This window comes from Orycteropus afer, unplaced genomic scaffold, assembly GCF_000298275.1.
Source record: "Orycteropus afer afer isolate SDZICR_OR568_19922 unplaced genomic scaffold, OryAfe1.0 scaffold00170, whole genome shotgun sequence".
Lineage (NCBI taxonomy): Eukaryota > Metazoa > Chordata > Mammalia > Tubulidentata > Orycteropodidae > Orycteropus > Orycteropus afer.
In genome coordinates, this window is record NW_006921757.1 from 624,125 (window position 1) to 642,508 (window position 18,384).

General features: G+C 55.1%; 1 protein-coding gene across 1 annotated transcript in view; it reads right to left on the reverse strand.

Annotated features, from left to right (window-relative positions):
- Positions 1–18,384, reverse strand: part of SND1 (staphylococcal nuclease and tudor domain containing 1) — a 573,924-nt gene that overhangs the window by 10,426 nt on the left and 545,114 nt on the right. Inside the window, exon 17 of the mRNA XM_007946735.2 lies at positions 5,435–5,623. Within this exon, the coding sequence (XP_007944926.1) occupies positions 5,435–5,623 (189 nt within the window). The remainder of the gene's footprint in view (positions 1–5,434; positions 5,624–18,384) is intronic.

Below are 18,384 nucleotides of genomic sequence, written 5' to 3' on the forward strand. Positions count from 1 at the left end.
AAGGCACCTGACTGTTAACCAGGAGGCTGGCAGTTCAAACCCACCAACCACTCCTCGGAAGGAAGGTTGGGCAATCTACTTCCATAGTGATACCGCCTCGGAAACCCAAGGAGGGGACGCTATGAGCCAGGGCCGACTCGACGGCACATAACAACAACAACAAACAATGTATTAGTACAGTATTATCCCTGTTTCCACAAATGGGGAAACGGAGGCACTCAAGCCTGCTCAAATCATTCAGCTCATGTCACGGAGCCAGGATTTAAGCATGGCAGCCTGGGGTCTTAAGGGGCCGCCTGGGGACAAAAGACAGCACTGAGTGGTGGGAGAAGTTGTCACGGAGAGACACTGTGCCTCATTGCCCTTTAACTTGCTCTCTGCCGTTGCTCAAGCCAGGGTCCGTCTCTGGGTCTCTTTTCCCGCGTATGATGAGGTTAGTCTTACTCAGTACTCGAGACCCTGCCTCTCAGGTGGCCCAGGAAGCACTGAGGAGTAAGAATACTGGGATTACTGGCTGCCTTGGATCACCCCACAGAGCTAGATTGAGCACCCAAGGCTCCAGTGCCCAGGGGAGGCTGTGGGTGGTAGTGGACGGCCAACGGGGATAGAGATGGTTCCTTGGCTGAACCTGCCCACCAACCCACAGAGCAGGGTTCTGAGCTTGGACTGGTGGGGCCTAGGCACTGCTGGCTCCTGAGCCCATACACCACTGCCACTCCCTTCGTCCCCGGCACCCATTGGCCTGTGCATGCACCACTGCTTCCCATGCCCAGCCCTGGTGGCTAAAGGCAAGGGGTGGGAAAGACCCAGCTCACAGCCTTTGCCTGCAGACTGCAGACTCCTGGGCTCACCCCTCTAAGGCCCACCTGCCTGTGTGGGGGTCAGTGGGCTGACCTTTTGGACTCTCTGTGAAAGCATTTCTCTGATCACAGGCACTCTGGCGACACCCTCAGATGTCTCTAATCCCAAGGCTTCTCTGGCTAGAAGCTCCCAGCAAGTGTCTACTTAGCCAGCCATTCCCACGGATGCTACAGTTGCGAGGATGGATGGGCCTCTCACTGCTCTGAGAGACTGTCAGCACCAGCTCACTAGAGCTGTGCCAGCTGCCTCCCCCAATAGCCTGCTGGCCAGAGAGGCTGCCCCCTCACTGCCCAGCCAGCACCAGGCCTCCCAGCCTCAAGCTGGTGCATCCTCTGCTCTCCCCACCTCTCCTCTCCTTTCCTGCCAGTCGCAGGCCCTCCTGCGGTCTTCCTCAGTGGGATGGGAGCCTTTGGGGGCTCCCCTCGGCAGTAGGGGGAGGAGGCTCCTCAGCCTTGTGGATGAATTGGGAACACATTGACAGGGTGAGAGCAGAAACTGCTAATGATGCCTCAAGTAAGAGTGCCTTAGGCGACAGCATTAGGTCTGCTCCTCAGGGAGGGGGTGGAGCTTCCTTCTGGGCAGGCTCCGGTGGGCAGGCAGCTGAGGTCAGGGACAATGCACAGGAGGACCTGGGGAATGGCCTTGTTCTCTTGTTCCTGCCGGGAGGGTGGCAAAGGGCGGGCAGCAGCTCGCTGGGGGAGGAGGGAGCAGTGGGATGTGTGCTGTTACCTGTGTGCAGAAGGAACAGAAGCCAGGTCTCGTCACATAAAGGGCCTGGCACCTGAGGTTGCCAAGAAGTGTCTCAGAGCAGATGAGGGAGCTGAAGGTGCTCAGCTCATAAGGGGAAGCACTTGGCCTTATGACCGACCAGTGGGGGCAGGAAGGAAGCCAGCTTCCTCGTTCCTTGAGGGGGCTGAGGTGACCAGTTGGGACCTGGTGGCCAGTGGCCCTGGGCACTGGTAAAGGCAGCCTGGTAAAGGTCTTCTTGGTCAGGGGCCTTCTTGGTGAGGAGGTGCCAGTCAGGTGGAATGGGGTCTATGTCCTCGTCCTGAGAACGCACTGTTACTCCAGTGCAGAACTAGGGAGGGGAAGGGACACACACTTTGGCAAGACAGCCGCCGGCCCCTTCCGCATAGGCCCCCAGATTCCCAACCAGAGGACTGTGGCTGCTGCTCTCCTGCTGGGCCTTTAGGGACACAGTGAGGACAGCCCAAAGGCCCCTTCCAGGAACAACAGCAAGTGTGCAGACAACAGCGTCAGTGCCTCACCCTGGACCCCAGGCCCTGGTAGCCAGAGAACCCCCATGAACAAGATGTGGGGCAGAGGGCCTGAGGCCAGCCTGTGCAGTCAGCCTGGGGATGCCATGGGGCCCACCGTGAGGGGTCTGTTTGGCTTGCAAACCAGCTCCAGAGGCCTGGGGTTAGGGGTAGGGGTAGGAGTGGGAGTGGGGGCAGGAGGTCTGCCCTGCAACTCTCACTTATGGCCAGGCTTGTGACCAGGCTGAGGAACAGCCTCTGTCCTGCTTCAAGGCTGGGGCCACAAAGGGGCTCTGTCCTGGGCAGGGCCCCTCGGTGATTTCTCCCCGACCCCTGCTACAGATCAAGGTCAGTAATGGGCAAGGGATACCCCTCTCTCCTGCCTCATCGGCTCTGGGCTGCTCTACCCTTAAGCTCTTGCCTTGCTCAGGAAGACCAGCCTGCCAGGCAGGCTGTCTCTCCCCTGTCTTCTTCCTGCCTGGCCTGCCCTCTCCCCTGTACTTCCTCCCTGGGGAGCCCAGGTCTGCCCAGGCTGGAGGTAGGGAGTGTGCTCTGGGGATTCACCAGCTGGAACCTTTCCTTTCGAAATCTGATTTAACATTGAGGCTCCTGGGGCTCAGCTGGCAGGGGGCCAGGGTGGCGAAGGCCTTCAAGCCTGCAGTGGGGAAGCTCAATAAAACCCAATCAATGGCCAATCCAGCCCATCCAGGGCCCATGGGGGCAGGGGGGGCAGGGCAAGCCCAGGCACCAGGCATCCCTGCCTCAGCCCTCAGATCTGCCCAGGATCCCTGAAGGGAGTGGAGGGGGCTCACCCTTCTGCAGAGAGGGGAGGGGTTCGCAGGGCATGGGGGGATACGCTGGCAGGGAGGCAGTGACGTGGGGACCTGCTGGGAAGCCAGCAGCGCCATCATCCCTAGCCAGATGCACACGTGATCACACTGCACTCTCCTTCCCACAAAGCCTCTCAGTGTCACCACCCTTTGGATGGCTTGTGGGTATGGTGAGAGTATCACGCATCCTGACCCCATCGTGGACTCTTTAACTCCAACATGCCTGTCTCTCCGTGGCTAAGGCGGCCCTCTTGGGGTCACAAATGGGGAGGTTGAAGACGACCCTGGGGACATTCTCAGCTGGTCACCAAATTCTCTTGGCCGTCCAGACAGCTCGAGGCTGTGGTGAAACTCTGTTCGCGCTGCTTCCTCCAGCCCCACGAGGAAGAGGAAGGACACCTGGGCACCCCCAGGAGCCTTGAAGTGGACAAGGGTGTGCAGGAGAGGGGCCCAGGGGGTGGGCGGCCTCCCAAGGACACTTGTGCCTAGAATGACACCAGGCCGACTGCACAGGTAATGAATCACTGGCCATTACTTTGCGTCATCACACAATGACGTGGGCTCTTTGGGACAAATCCACTGGACAGTAAATGTTGTTATGCGCCCTTGAGTCAGACCTGACTCATAGCGACCCCTCCTTGGGTTTCTGAGGCAGTATCACTATGGAAGTAGATTGCCCCATCTTCCTCCCGAGGAGTGGCTGGTGGGTTTGAACCTCCAGCCTTCTGGTTTGCTGTCAAGTGCCTTAGGCACTAGGCTACCAGAGCTCCTGGACAGTAAGTAACAGTGCCCAATTCAGCACCAAGCAAGGCCTTACCTCCACCTCAGGTCCCTGTGGGTCTCTGCTCCCCGAAGGAGAGGACTGCTCAGAGCCAAGGAGGTGCCTTCTAGGCTCATCTGCTGAGCAGCCAGGGGCAGGGCCAGGGGACAAGACGCCTTCAGAACCTGAACCTTCAAGCTGGTGTTTGCTATACTAGCCCATCTTTTGGAAGATTGCTACCACACAGCTAACTCTTTTGGAAGGTCCAGTCCTGTGCACGCCAGGCCCAGGCACCGTCTGAAGCCCGTGGGGGACAGGACGCTGTCTTCTTGGAAGCTGCTAGACAGGATATCTAAGAGGAAGCTGTAGGACCCCTTCCTGCAGGAGAGGAGGCTGCCGCTTCTCTGGCTACAGCAGGAAAGTTATGAGGAAGGGCTCATGGCAGCTGCTCTTCAAGGCAGAGACCCTCCCTTCCCTGGGAGTCTGCCCACCTCTGACCTCCTCCCAACACTAAAGGGTTGTAGGTGGTATGTTGTCCTTAGGTGCCACAGAGCTGGCTCTGACCCGCAGCGACCCCATGTGCAACACCACACTGCCCGGTCCTGCACCATCCGCACAATCAGTGCTGTGCTCGAGCCCACTGTTGCAGCCACTGTGTCAATCCATCTCGTTGAGGGGCCTCCACTTTTTGCTGACCCTCCACTTTACCAAGCGTGATATCCTTCTCTAGGGACTGGTGGCCTGTGCTAATTTTCAGGGACGGGAAGGCAAGGTACTGAGAGAATGAAGAGGGGAAGTGACATATCCCCTCTGGGGGGAAGGTGGGAGCAGAGAGGCCCTGGGGGAGATGGTGGCTGCTTGGGCTGGACAAGAAGAACATGGTGCTCTCCGGCCTGGAAGCCTCCCCTACACACACTCATTTTGGCAGGCGTCTAGGCTTTGGCTTGGGGAGGTAAGTTGTGAGCCAGATGGCTGTCCCACAGGAGCCCTGACAAATTGGTGGCCGCTGATTTATCCTCGTCATCAGGGTCGGGCCCTAAGTCAGTGGAGACAGGCTGAGGGCAGAGGTGCCCAGGCTGGCTCCCACCACCAAACCACTGGGTTCCTTAACCGTCTGTCTGTTTCCAAAGGCTGCTTCCCGGCCCCACCCCCTCCCACAAGGCTCCTCAATGCAGTGTCTGCACAGACTGACGGGCGCTCAATCTGCTGTCCTAACAGCTTTATTCGTCTCTTGGGGCAGCTTCCAGAATGGGCTTCCCTGCAGGGCCACGTGAGGGAAATTCAGATGGCCTGTCCAGTCCCGAGGCCCTGAGAGGAGAGCCTGTGGGGGTGGACAGCCTCCCCAGTACCCTCCCCACCAAGGGTTCCCTAGTAGCTCCTCACCACTCCAATGTCACCTCCTGGGTCCACCAGGGCCGCCTGACGGCAGGGCTGAGCCGCTCCAGGAGAACTGGACGATTTCCAGTTGGACCCCCTGCCCACCTCAGCTCTGCAGAGTTATTGACTGATGGGGTCTAAGCAGGTAGTGCCCCCCTTGGGTGTGTGTGGCTCCTGGTCTGAGGCCTGGGGCTCCTACCACCCCAGTCACTCAGTGGGGAGGCCACAGAAGGGCTCACTGTTGCACGGAAGCAGCAGCAACGTTAATGTGGGGGGAGAGAAGCGCTGGAGAAGGCCCGAGCTGGGAGAGCGGCACCCGTGCCCCCCACCGCCAGGCCCGCTTCCCACACCTTCTCCTTCTTCTGCTTGGCGGCCTCTTCGGCAGACAGCAGGGACTTGTAGTAGGAGCTGCGTTCGGCGGTGAAGTGGACCCTGGAAAGTGCGTGCTCCACCAGCAAGACGGACAGGTTGGCGCCCTCGATGTGCAGCCAGCCAATGAAGTTGCCAGCCTTGTCCATGCTTTCCACCTCCACCTCCACCTGGGGGACAGAGAGGGACGTCAGCCTGCGGGGCACAGTGGCTGCAAGGCCCCCTGGGCCGCCCTGCCCCTCCTCACCGGCAGCAGCAGCTGGAAGGAGGAGAGGGAGGGCCGTCTGAAGCAGAGCAGGGGCCTGAGGGAGACGTAGCTGCTGCGCTCGCGTCTCGGAAGCCTCTACCTCAGTTCCCACAGCAGCTTTTTAGCCTCTCCCATCCCAGCTACTCCTGATAGATTTGTCAATGACAAGCAGCTTCAACACTCCCCACCCCTCACGGATCCCCTTCTCTGCCTTGTAACACCTTCTAGGGTAAGCTTTGTTCCCAAAGCCCATGGCAGCTGTGGGGGTGTATGTGTGTGTGTGTGGCGGGGGCTAAAGTCAGTGAGGGGGTAGGGAGAAGTGCCAGCTGTGGGCACATCCCCCTCTTCTTCAGCATCTACCCCCAGCTCTGTGCTAGGAAGACAGGCAGGCCCTGAGGGAGCCAGGCTGTCCCTGGGGAGAGGGGTGCTGCCGTGTTCTTCTGTGAAGAGCTGAATGAGCGGTGATGATAGTGGCTGCCATGAAGGCCAGCTTTGGAGGGAGGAGAGCAGGTGGGGCAGAAAAGCAGTCAAGACCTGCAGCAACACACTGGGGCAGGCACGGGCGATGGCAGCAGGAGGCCGACCCGAAGCAGGAGCGCCTGGAAGGCTGCTGCCACGTCCACAAGCCTGGACTGGGGGCCGTGTCTGTGTGCTGAACCTCAGGATCCCCCGCAGAGCTCCAGGGTTCCTAGGAGGGCCATCTCCACAGTGGGCCTCCTCCCAGGCCTCAGACCCCAGCACCGATCGCCAACTGCTCCCCTGACAGGACCGCCACACTGATGTGCCCTGGGGTGGCCAATCACCTCCCACCTCCCCTGCATTCCCATGAAGCCAGTGGGCCAGGATAAATTTCCTCTTTGATCCTCTCCCGACCTTTCTCTTCCCCTGTTAAAGGGGACTATAAACGCCTTCGCTGCCAAATGTAAAAACTTGTATTAATTTAAACGGCTTCAAGCTCGATTAAGCAATAAAATGAATGTCTAAATACCTGGGAATTCACTGGAGCTGGTGGCAGCAGCCTAAGGCAGGAGACTAAGGAGGTGGGGTGGGGGCCAGCAGGCCCACCTGCCTGGCAGAGCCTCCTGGCAGGGTGATGTCAGGGGACAGGCCTCCCCAGGAGTGGACAGAGGTGTTTGGGTATGCAGGGAGGAAAAGGGGGGCCAGGGACAGGGAGACAGGACTCTCTCCCACCCTGAGCACCTTCTTCCTACTTGAGGCCCAGGAGACATGCAGTATATTCAAAACTAAATCCGACCCAGTGCCATGGAGTCGATGCTGACTCACAGCGACCCCCATGGGGTTTCCAAGGCTGTAAATCTTTACGGAAGCAGACTGCCTTGTCTTTAAAAACAATAATATAAATGGTGACACAGCATGAAAAATGTCATCAATGTCCCTGAGCTGTAAATGTGGAAGTTGTTATATTGGCAAATGTCTTCTTGTGTATGTTTTCCCCACAATAAGAGTTTAAAACAAAACAAAAGAAAGCAAAAACCCTATAACGTATAGATCCAGTCCTGTGTGCTCATGTTGTAGATGGGAAAGCGAAGCACAGAAAGGGGCCGAGAGCAGAATCCGGGTTTGCCGGTTCCCCGTCTGCTGCCCTAGGAGCCCCTGCGTGGCACAAACGGCATGCTGGGCTGCTTAATGCAGGCCTGAGACCACCCAGAGGCACCTCAGAAGAAAGGCCTGGTGACCTTCTACAGAAAAACAAACTTCTCAGCAACTAACAGCAGCAACAACAAAACCCTACAGAGCACAGTTCTCTGAGACACAGGGGTCACCGTGAGTCAGAATCGACTTGGTGGCACCGGCCTTGGTTTAGCTTTGCCTTCTCTACATGGCCTCCTAGTGGGGAGCAGGGAGCACCCTTCCTTCACTCTGCCCCCCTCCCCATTGCCTTTCTTCCCCTACACTCATATCTGACTTCCCATTGGGCTAATGCCGGCTCCCCCAAGACCTAGGACCCGGGACTCTGCCACTCAGTGGTAGAGCCCAGTGCAACCGTGGGCACACTGGGTTCTCGCTGCCACTCTCTGGGCCGGGCCCACCCAACCCAGCACCCACTGCTGTAGGGCAGAAGCAGGAGAGCCAGCACCTGGTACCTGCGATGCTCATATGTCCTCCTTTCTCAAATTCTGGCAACTACCTTTCTGGAGGACCAGCGTCTGTGGGGGTAGGGGCAGGTGAGGTTGGGTAGTACCTGTGATGGGGTACGTGTTCAACAGTTGGTCAGCTGGGTCGGTGACTGCATCTACCAAGTGCAGCGATGGACCCTGATGAGCCTTCTTGCCTTTCAAATACCCAAGGCCCAGGGTCAAGGGGAAGCTTAGCCACTGAAGGATGGGGCAGCCTTCCAGTGGGAGGCCAAGGCTGTAAGACTGTGGAGGTAGGACACGCAGGGGAAGAACGGAGTGACACACAAGAAGTTCACCTCTTCTTTCTGTTTGTGTGCCAAGCTTCTCAAAGCTGCAGACCCCACAGGCACCAAGAAGCAGAGAGAGGCCTCCTGCCTGTATCTGGTGCCCGTAAGTTGACAGGCTGAGTGTGTAGGTGCCAAGGCTGGCTCCCCCACCAAATCGTTGGTTCCCCTGTGCTTGGGCCCTTCATGAGACACCTCCTTACACTGCAGCAGAAAGTCAACGAAGCTGTACAGGTCCGTCCAGCTCCATGCTCCCTGACCATGTCTGCCACAGGGTCAGCAGCCGGTGTCCTGTCCCTAAAACTGAGGGAAGCTGTCCTGCCTGGGCACAAGGCCTCCTCTGGCAGCGTGTGGTGGGCCACTGTGGCTGTGGCAAGCAGCTTAGGGGCACCCTTGTCACTCTTCTTGGCACTGGGTTGCTGGGATTGATGCATGGAGCTTCAACCACTGGCTGCAGAGATAACCAGGCAGGACCACTCCCTCCTCCTGTGAGAGTCCCACTTGCACGGGAAACCCCAAGTTCACACCTTGCCCTCTGAGGCTAGAATGCAGCTGCCTCTCTTGAGGGCTCACATTGGAGACGAGGGACCAGCAGCCACATCTGGGACCACCAGTGCCAGGAGCAGCCCAGGTCTCTCAATCAATACGCTAACTTGGGCTTGACAAGTTCCTGGGCCCCGTTGGCTGCAGAGGAAAGAAATCCCTGGCCTTGGGTGCTGTGCTGCCCCAATCCATCTCAGGTTGTAGAGGGGGACAGAGCTGTCACCCGGGGGCCTCTGCCACCATGATTTCTCAGTCAAACCAAGGCATTCAGGGCAAGGTGGGCTGGGCTCAGCCTGGTACTGCTTCTGCCTCTCCAGCCCTCCCCCCAGGCTGTCTACCCGCTGGACACGCCTTAGCCTGGACAGGCACCCGGAGCTCATGGGGAAGATCCAAGTCTGAACCCTCAGCTCTGGGAGAGTCCTGGGAGGAGCAAGTGGAGGACCAAGCAGGGAGCGCCCACATTCGAGTGGGCCCCTCCTGCATTACCTCAAACAGTCTGAACCGGTACCTATGTGAGGCACAGTGGGGCCTTGGCAGTGGAGAAGCCTGGAACATCCAGGAGCTTATGATACAGGAGGGGAGGGGAGGCGTGAACACAAATCGCCATAATACGTGGCAAAAGCCATCAGCCTGCTAAGAAACCAATGTGTTTTCCCTAAAAAGACTCTGATAAAACCAATTCTTTTCTCTTCTACACTGTCAGGAATCTGTGGCTTAACTATAATATTATGTGGATCCGTGTTGGTTCACACCCTATTTCTCTGACGCTTTCCCTGAATTACTTCCGTTTCCCATAAACGGCCTCAATCGGAAGGACTTGGGGAAGGGAAGCCCATTCTTGTCAAGCACAGGAAGCCTCCTCTCTTTGACCAGCTGGTTCCTGTACATGGGGAATTGTGTGAACTGTGAAGAGCCATATCTACAATATTGCCATGCATCTCTTCCGTATCCTGGATGCTTCAGGAAGAGACCTGGACTCAATGGCTTCCCTGTGAGGCCTCTGACACGGTGTGTCGGGTGAGGGATTTCAGGCCTTGAGCGAAGGCCAGGGGCTACCAGGTGGCTGGGCATTAGCGTGTGGGCATGAAGGGCACTGCAGAGGACAAATGCGTTGTGTCACAGAGGCACCAGAGAAACATCGTCCCCCACTCTTCAGTGGTCAGGCTGAAACTGAGCTCTAGGAAGTCATAGCTCTAAGGAAGACTATGAGAAGGTCATGCCACATTGACGCAGCAGCCTGGTGGTAACCGGGGCATATATAACTGGGTGACCAGATGCCTGATGATCAGACCTACCCCTCGGGTGATGCGGGTGTGGTCTCACTGTGGCCCTGTTGCTCTGGGGTCTACTGCTGTTGATGCTGGCAGAGTGCGTGTGGATTCTGTAATGGGTCCCTGTGAGCTTCTGTACCACCTCTTCAGTGAAGGCTCCCCTGACCCACAGTCTACAGGGCAGCACCCTGTGGGCTGAACCTCCCTGGGCATTCTGGGCATTTAGGGGATGGTATACTGCACAGCACAGGCCCTGGGTAGTGCCAGCAGGTAATGCACTCAGCTGCTAACCGAGAAGCTGGGGGTTTGAGTCCACCCAGAGGCGCCTCGGAACAAAGGCCCGGTGAGCCACTTCCGAGGAGTCACGGTGCGGAAAACCCCACGGAGCACAGCTCTGCACGTGGGGTCCCCAAGAGCTGGAATCAACTGGACAGCACTTTAAAAAAAAAAAAAAAAATACTGCACAGAGGTTATGAATACTGGACTGCCTGAGTTCAAATGTGAGTCCCTCCACTTTCCATCGGCATGAACTCTGGGAGTCACCTGACTTCTATAACTCTACTTCCTCTTCTGTAAAATCGGGGCTGCAAGAGTATCTACTCAAAGGAGTGACAATGACTAAACAGGCCAGTGGAAGTGTGCTAGGCACTCAGAAGGGTGCCTGGCACACAAATGCATTACCATCATCATCATCATCATGCTCCTGGGAGGAGTACTTATGTCACATGTTTTTGTTCTCCGTAGAATGTAAACTCCATGACTGGGCCACAGCATGACAGAAAAGAACACAGATTTTGGAGTCTGACAGACTTGGGTTCAAATCCCAGCTCTAGCTATGGATTTTTTTTTTGGTAAGTCACATGATCTCTCTTAACCTGTCTGTGTTTAACTGAAATGAGGAGACGAGTCCTTACCCTAAAGGGTTCACTGCTTCCTCTTCCTTTCAACAAATGACAGGATTTGTTGGCCTGGTCCTGTGTCCCCAGGACGGCACATCCAGCAGCCTTCCTGCCTGGCTAGGCTGCATATGAGAATCTTCTCATCCTTGTTTAATAAGTCCTGCCATCTCTTCTACCCCCCAAAAGCTTTGGGCTTCTTACAACCTGAGGTCTTCACACTGGATACAGGAGTGGGAGTTGACCGGAAGAGCTAATGTGACTGCCCCCAACCAAATACACACAAGTCTTCCTGCTGGTTGAGGAGAAAGGAGTGAGGATGTCTTTGTCCACCAGAGAGGCAAAACAAGGGGTGAGCCACCCAGTCAACCACACACTGGACCTGCCGGGCTGTGGCTGGGGCAGCTGACAGGCCCTGCTGCCTCACAGTGGGACACGTCCTCCTGCTCCCAAGCACATTAATGTGCCACTAATGAAATTGTTCTGGCTTATTTACCAAATTAATACAAACGGCACAGGCTGTTAATCTGCATGTCTCCTAATTGCCGAGGAAGGAAGTGCTCCCCGTGCCCAGGCGGCACTCACACCTCAGTGCCCACCAGCTGGGCTGTGGGCTCACCCTTCCCAGGTGAGGGTGGGTGGGAAGGGGGGAAGAGGCGGAGGGAAGAGGAGAACTGGAGCTTCCTCAGCTCTCAGGGGAGCGAAAGAAGAGGGCGGCCAGGGGTGGCCGGGACTTCGACTCATTCCTCACTGCGCGACCCCTGGGCTCCAGACATACAGACTCAGCCCTGTCCCTAGGCCCAAACTGTTCCCTGCTTCCCTTGTCGGGATCTGTCCAGCTCCTTGAGACAGCAACGGTTTCAATCAAACAGGCTGCAGGGCTGGACCATTTCCTCCTCTCAGTGGAGAGGACAGTGTCTGCCTGGGGTGTGACAAGGCCTGGAGGCACGGGTCCGGCTGGGGTGTGAGGGAAGGAAGAGCCAGGAGGGCTGCCGAGGGTCCAGGGTCTAGAAATATGACTACTCAACCCGTTCCGTCCTCCTCAGTCACTCCTGCCACACTCTGAAACGTTTTGTGAAATCTAACTTCCTGTGTGTGCTAGTGAGGAGCTAAGGGACTCACAGAGGCAGTGCTGGCTGCCTTGGGGGTTCATTCAGCTGTGTGCCCTAGGGACCGAGTGGCTCTGAGTCTGGGGCACAGGACCCCTGGCCTCCCCAGTCACGCCGCTGCTGCCGTGGGTGGGTGCCGCTGCGCTGGAGGCAGCCTCCACCAAAGGGTGAGCTTAAATTGAAGGCAGCAGGGGTGCTGAGGGCCAAGGCACCGTGCAGTGAGAACAGATGCGGGGGTGCAGGCCCCGGGGAGGACTCGGGCCTGCCGAAGGAAGGGTCCACAACGGGGCTTTGGCAGCAGAGGTACACGCGCCAGCCTTCCCTCTCTGACCGGCCTGGGAGGAGGGAGCTGAGGCCTGGCTCCTGGGCACCGGCGCCTGCTCAGTGCCTGAGGCACACAGGCTATCACTGTTTTGCTCACAGAGGCTGGGAGGCTGCTGGAAAATAGCCGCGGGGAATGCTCCTGCTGCCAGAAGGCTGTCCCAGGTGGGGACCGGCAGCAGCACTTGACACCCCTGCCCTGGGGCCTTTGGAAAGGAAGACTTCCGGTAGCAGGGTGGGGGTGGGGCTGTGGCTGCAAACTCCTCAGCTGGAGAAGAGGGGCAACGGGGCTGAACCCAGGGGCCCCAAGACAGCTCATGGGCCCCAGTCCCTGTCTGCAACCAGCACAGCAGGAAGCCTGCTGTGGGAACAGGACTGGAGACTTGGAGGGAGAAGGCACTGCCTTACAGAGCAAGGCTCCAGCTCCACCTCCTACAGGCTGGCTGATCACACCCTCTGGACTCAGTTGCTTCATGTGTAAATGAGGCGGAACCAGGTCTGTAAGCTGCTGCTGTCTCTGCAGGAGGGGTTGGGGGCAGGCAGGTACCAGGGGGAGGCTGTGGCTGAAGCTGGTGAGTGAAGAGAAAGGTGATGGGCTCCCTGGGAGAGGAGGGACGGGGAGGAAGCCTGGGCTGAGGCCTCCTATGTGACTATGAGGAGAAGTGTGTGGAGAACCATGGTGCCACATAAGAGAATCAGAGAAGGATGTGGGAAATGGAGGGAGGAGCTGAACACCGTTGCAGGGCCTCGAGGCACCTGGGCCTCTCCCAGCCCTCTCAGGCAGTCCCTGACTTTCTGCAAGAGCGTAAGGAACATCCAGGACAAGCCGGCAACTCAGGCCGATTCCTGCCACACCCAGGGGGCCATGCCAGGGGGTTTCCCACGGTCACTACTCCTGCACAGTAGCTGCTGCTGTCCCAGAGAGCTGTGAACTTGAAGAGACACCTCACCTTAGTACAGTAGCAGCTTAACACAGCCAACTCACCCTCCACTCAGCCACACACAACTCATGGCTGCCTTCAGAGACGATGAGTGTTAACACAATGCAACTAATAACGCGTGCCCTGGGAACCGAGAGGCAGTGCCTAGCCCGCCTCCTGGGCCTGGCCACTCAGCCTGGCGGGGGGTGGGCAGCAGTGCCAGTCTTCCTGGTTACCCTCCCCCCAGCCCCTTTGTTCCTAGTCCCTGTCACCCCCAGACCAGAGGACTCTTTCAAGCCCCATCCACAGAGCTGACTACTTCTCCAAAAAACCTTTTTCCTGATGTCCAGCCATGCTCTGGCCCATCCCAGCCCCAGGAATGCCCAGAAGTCAGGCTTGGCTTGGCATCGCGACAGGAGGGGACCAGAAGCTCCTGGAGATGAAGGGAGATGCCTGCTAGGAGCTCGGGACCTTCTTCCTCTCCTTGACTGCCTTCCCTGTCCCAGCGCTGTGGGGTGGGATGATGGGGGCAGGGGCTGGAGAAAGCTCCTGGTCCTGCCCGAGGCCCAGAGGCATGAGGCATCGCCAAGCACCACTGGAGTCTGCCGGGAAGTGCAAACCTGCTGACTCCAGGCCTTTGCAAGCGGTAACACAGTTTACAAACTGATGCAATCTGTTCCTTTGGTGCAGACAATAAGGAAAGCAGCCTGCTCATCTTCCCAGGAAAACCAGGAGCTGCAGGCCGCAGGGAGCTTTAACTCTCTCTCTGCTGAGGTGCCTGCAGGGAACGTGGCTGAAGCCAAAGCCCTCCTTCTGCCCCAGCCCCCTCTTAGCCTCCTTTCCCAAGGGCTTCTTGAGTCGAGGGCAGCTTTGGGATGGCTTCTGAAAGCTGGGCACATAGGAACGGCCCAGCTCCTCCTCCTTCCCTGGCTGCCAGGGAGAAGAGCAGGCCTCGCCACAGAGGAGGGAAGACGTCTTTCCCTCGGGTGGCTCCAGACAGCACGCTTTATGCCAGCCCCAGTGGCCTTCTCCCACCACGCTGGCTTCAGGAGTGGACCAGGGCCCTACAGGGTATGAACTAGGGACCAGGCGATGGGTGGCCTCTTTTGTGGAGGAAGGGGGGATGTAGTAATTGCATGAGGCTATCCCCTAGCTCTGGTGGTGCTATGGTTAAAGTATTGGGCTGCTAACCACCAGCTGCTTCTGTAAAGATTTGTTGTTGTTGTTGTTGTTGTTATTTGCCATCGAGTCGGCCCCGACTCATAGCGACCCCTCCTTGGTTTCCGAGACAATATCACTACGGAAGTAGGAATGCCCAACCTTCCTTCTGAGGAGTGGCTGGTGGGTTTGAACCACCAGCCTTCTGGTTAGCAGTCAAGTGCCTTAGGCACTATGCTACCAGAGCTCCTTCTATAAAGATTTAGAGCCTTGGAAATCCTATGAGAGCACTTCTACTCTGTCCTATAGTGTTGCTATGAGTTGGAATCAACTTGATGGCAGTTTTGTTTTTTTTTTTAAAATCAAGTCTCTGATCTGCTCTGAAAGCAACCAAATACTGTCCAATTAGTTCAAGTTCAAGTGCTAGTTCACCTTTGTAGGCACCTGTGCCTGCGTGACTGACCCCAAGGACTGCTTCTGGGGATGGGTCAGACTCCTGCCCTGTGCACTCTGCCCCCAACTCTCCAGCTTCTTTACATCGACCACCTCCGTTTCTATGAAGACCCACGCTTCCTTTCCTTTGCCTTTTAAAAGCACTTAGGTTGGCATCCATACTTCTTTCTCTTCCATCTTGGAGAAAAAGAAATTCACCTGAGTCCAGACTGCACCCTCTTCTTCCGTGGGAACCTATCTCTACTGGTCATCATCTCTTCCATCACCACCTTCCCACTTTCCTTTCCACCAGCTTCTACCTCTTCCCCTATGAACATCTTGTCCATCTTAGAAAACCTTGTTTTGGTCTCATAGCCAATCCAATCTACCTCTTTCTCTTTACCCACCCAGCATTCTGTCCATGCTCAACTCCCTTTCATAATCTTGTCCACTGCAGCTGGGTGCCACGTCAACTTCCCAATGTAACTACAATTCCAAAGGTCACTTGTGGTAGTTAAGACTATGTGTCAACTTAGCTGGGCCGTGACTTTGAGTGGCTTGGCAGCTGGATGTAGTTATTCCCCATGCTGAGACTGGATGGAGTATAAGCAACTCCATGGTAGAATCTGTTGTGAGCAGTTAATTAGTTGAAGGGGAGTTGCCTTTGGGGTGTGGTGTGCTCCCAGAATATATGGAGAAGCTTTGGGAAAGGTCTCTAGCTTTTTGGCTCATTTTAGATCCTGCATTTGGCCCATCCTTCATCTCTAGTTCCTGAGCTTGAACCAGTAACCTATCCAGTTGCCTGCTGATCTTGGATTCATCAGCATCAGCAGCCAGCAGCTGTGTGAGTCTGGAGACGCCTCCAGCTTGCTCCACAGGGTCTGCAAGTCAGAGCTGAAGCCCAAGCTTGAGAGGCCTCCATACAGAATACAGAAAGTCTTCCCCTAGAGCCAGCACTCTGAACTCGGCTTTCTAGCCTAGACTTCTCCTAGGGCCAGCACTCTGAAGTTGGACTTCTAGCCTTCTGAACTGTAAGAGAAGAAACTTCTGTATGTTCAAATGCCATCCACCTGTGTCATGTCTGCTACAGCAACATTAGAGAACTCAGACATCACTGAAGATTTCTTCATTGCCAATTTAATCATCTCTTCCCAGATTCCTTCACCTGACCTTTCACGTGATCGGACAAAGCTAAGCACCCCCTTTCCTTGTTGAAACTTTTTCTGGACTTCTGTGATTTCCAATCTTGGTTTCCTCCCTCTGCTCTTTCGTGGTTTCAATTGTAAATTCTTCCCCAACCACATGCCCCTTTAACATGGATTTCCCCAGGGTACCATCCTAAGCTGCAGATGCTCCCTGGGCCATCTCATCTTCTCCTGTATTTTACCATCATCTGAGTTACATGACACCAAAACTTGTATTTCCAGTCCAGACCTCTCATAAGAATGCAGCACCATCTGATAAATCTCAAATATGATGAGTCCAATCCTGGATCTATTGCTTTCACTATAAAACCTGCTCTTCCACTTGCATTTCTTATCCTGATGGGTAGCAAGAGGAGCTTAGGCAGCATCCCTGACTCCTTTTATATTCACAATCAATCTCCAAGCCATACTGACTCTATTTCATAAATGTCTCTTGACTTCTCCCCCTTTTCTTTACCCTTGGAGTCCTTGGGTGCAGACAGTTAATGACTAGGCTGCTAACCAAAAGGCTGGAGATTTACCCTTGGAGTCCTTGGGTGCAGATGGGTAATACACTAGGCTGCTAACCACAAGGCTGGAGGCTTGAGTCCGCCCAGAGGCACCTCCGAAGAAAGGCCTGGTGATCTGTTTCCAAAAAAAAAAAAAAAAAAAAAAGCCATTCGCTGGGTGTAGGGGCTCAGGGCAACAGTCTCAGGGGACAGGAAGGTTAACTGGTATAACTTAGTCCACAAAGACAGTGCTCTACATCCAACTTTGGTGAGTAGCAACTGGGTCTTAAAAGCTTGTGAATGGTCACCTAAGGTGTAACTATTGGTCTCTCCCCATCAGGAGCAAAGAGGAGTGAAAAAAATGTCAAAGATACAAGGAAATAATTAGTACAAAAGACTAATGGACCACATGAACCTCAGCCTTCATGACCCTGAGGCCAAAACTAGATGGTGCCCAGCTACCACTAATGACTGCTCTGAATGGGATCACAATAGGAGGTCACAGATCGAGTGGGAGAAAAATTTGGAAAAAAATTCAAAATCATAAAATAGATCAGGCTGACTGGTCTGATAGAGACTATGATTCTTAGACAACCTTCAACCCTGGAACCACACTCACCCCTGTAGCTCAACTTTCAGCCAAAGAACAGATAGGCCTGTGAGATGAACAATATACCAGGGAGGTATGCACTCATTAGAACAATGAAGCATATGATATCAAAAGGGCAGCACTTGTCCAGGGATACAGCTTAAAAGGCAGGTAGAAATAGGAATGAAGGATGAAGGGAAATGGAGGAAGTGGCAAGAGTGTGTTACATTGTGGGGACTGCAATGAATAGCACAAAACATAATGTGCATGAATTGCTGAATGGAAAACCAATTTGTTCTGTACACTTTCACCCAAATCACAATTAAAAAAAACAAAAAAAGGCTAGATTGTGAAAGAATTCTACAATATCAGGTATGTTGTTCAAAATCCTCAAGGCCTGACTCCTCTCCAATCTTTCACATCACTTTTCACCTGGACGACAGTATTAACTTCTACCTGCCTCTGGTCTTGCTTCCTTCCAAACTGTCCTCCACACAGCAGACAGGGGTATCTAGAAAACCAAGTGTGGTCATGCTACTCTTTCCAGATCAGGGCCAGGGCACTTGCCATGGGCCTTGCAGCCATACTGACCTAACCCTTGTCTTCTGCCCTACCCCTTCCTGTTTTTAGCTGTGAGACTACGCTCATTCATTTTCCTCTGCTTTGAACACCTTCCTCTTCTCCACTTCATTTCACCCACTTCTTCACCTGGAACCTTACCCCTCCTCTTTTAACACTCAGGCAAGGTGTTAACAAACAAACCAACCAACAAAAAAACCAACAAACCAGGCACTGGGAACTACGTAGACAGTTCTGCTCTAACACACAGGGAACCGACTCACAGGCGAGAGTGCGCTGGTCTTTATCCTCATCTCCCCTTCCTGAGCTCAGAGTCCTGGTGTCCCTCTTCCATGATCCTGCTGCGGTGTGTGGCAAGTCACAGGGAGCGTGGTGCTGTGGTGAGGAGAGGGTTCTGGGGACAGACTCCTAGGTTCAAATCTGACTCAACTACTTACTAGCTATGTGACCTTGGGTACTTTGCTGGGCCTAAGTTCTCCTGTGTGTCAAATGGGCACAATAACAGGAGCTACCTCAAAGGGTATTAAATCAGTGAAGAGAACTCAGTTAAGTTAAACACTGAGGGTCTAGCATAATAGCATGTGCTCAATAAATGTTGTTACCTTTGAGGAAAAAAGTCCAAATCTGATCACTTCACCCTTCCACTGAAATCCTTTCTTCATTCTCTGTTAAAGTTCAAATTCCTCAACACAGGGTAAACCCAAACCCACTGCCTTCGAGCTGATTCTGACTCATGGCGACCCTGTAAGAC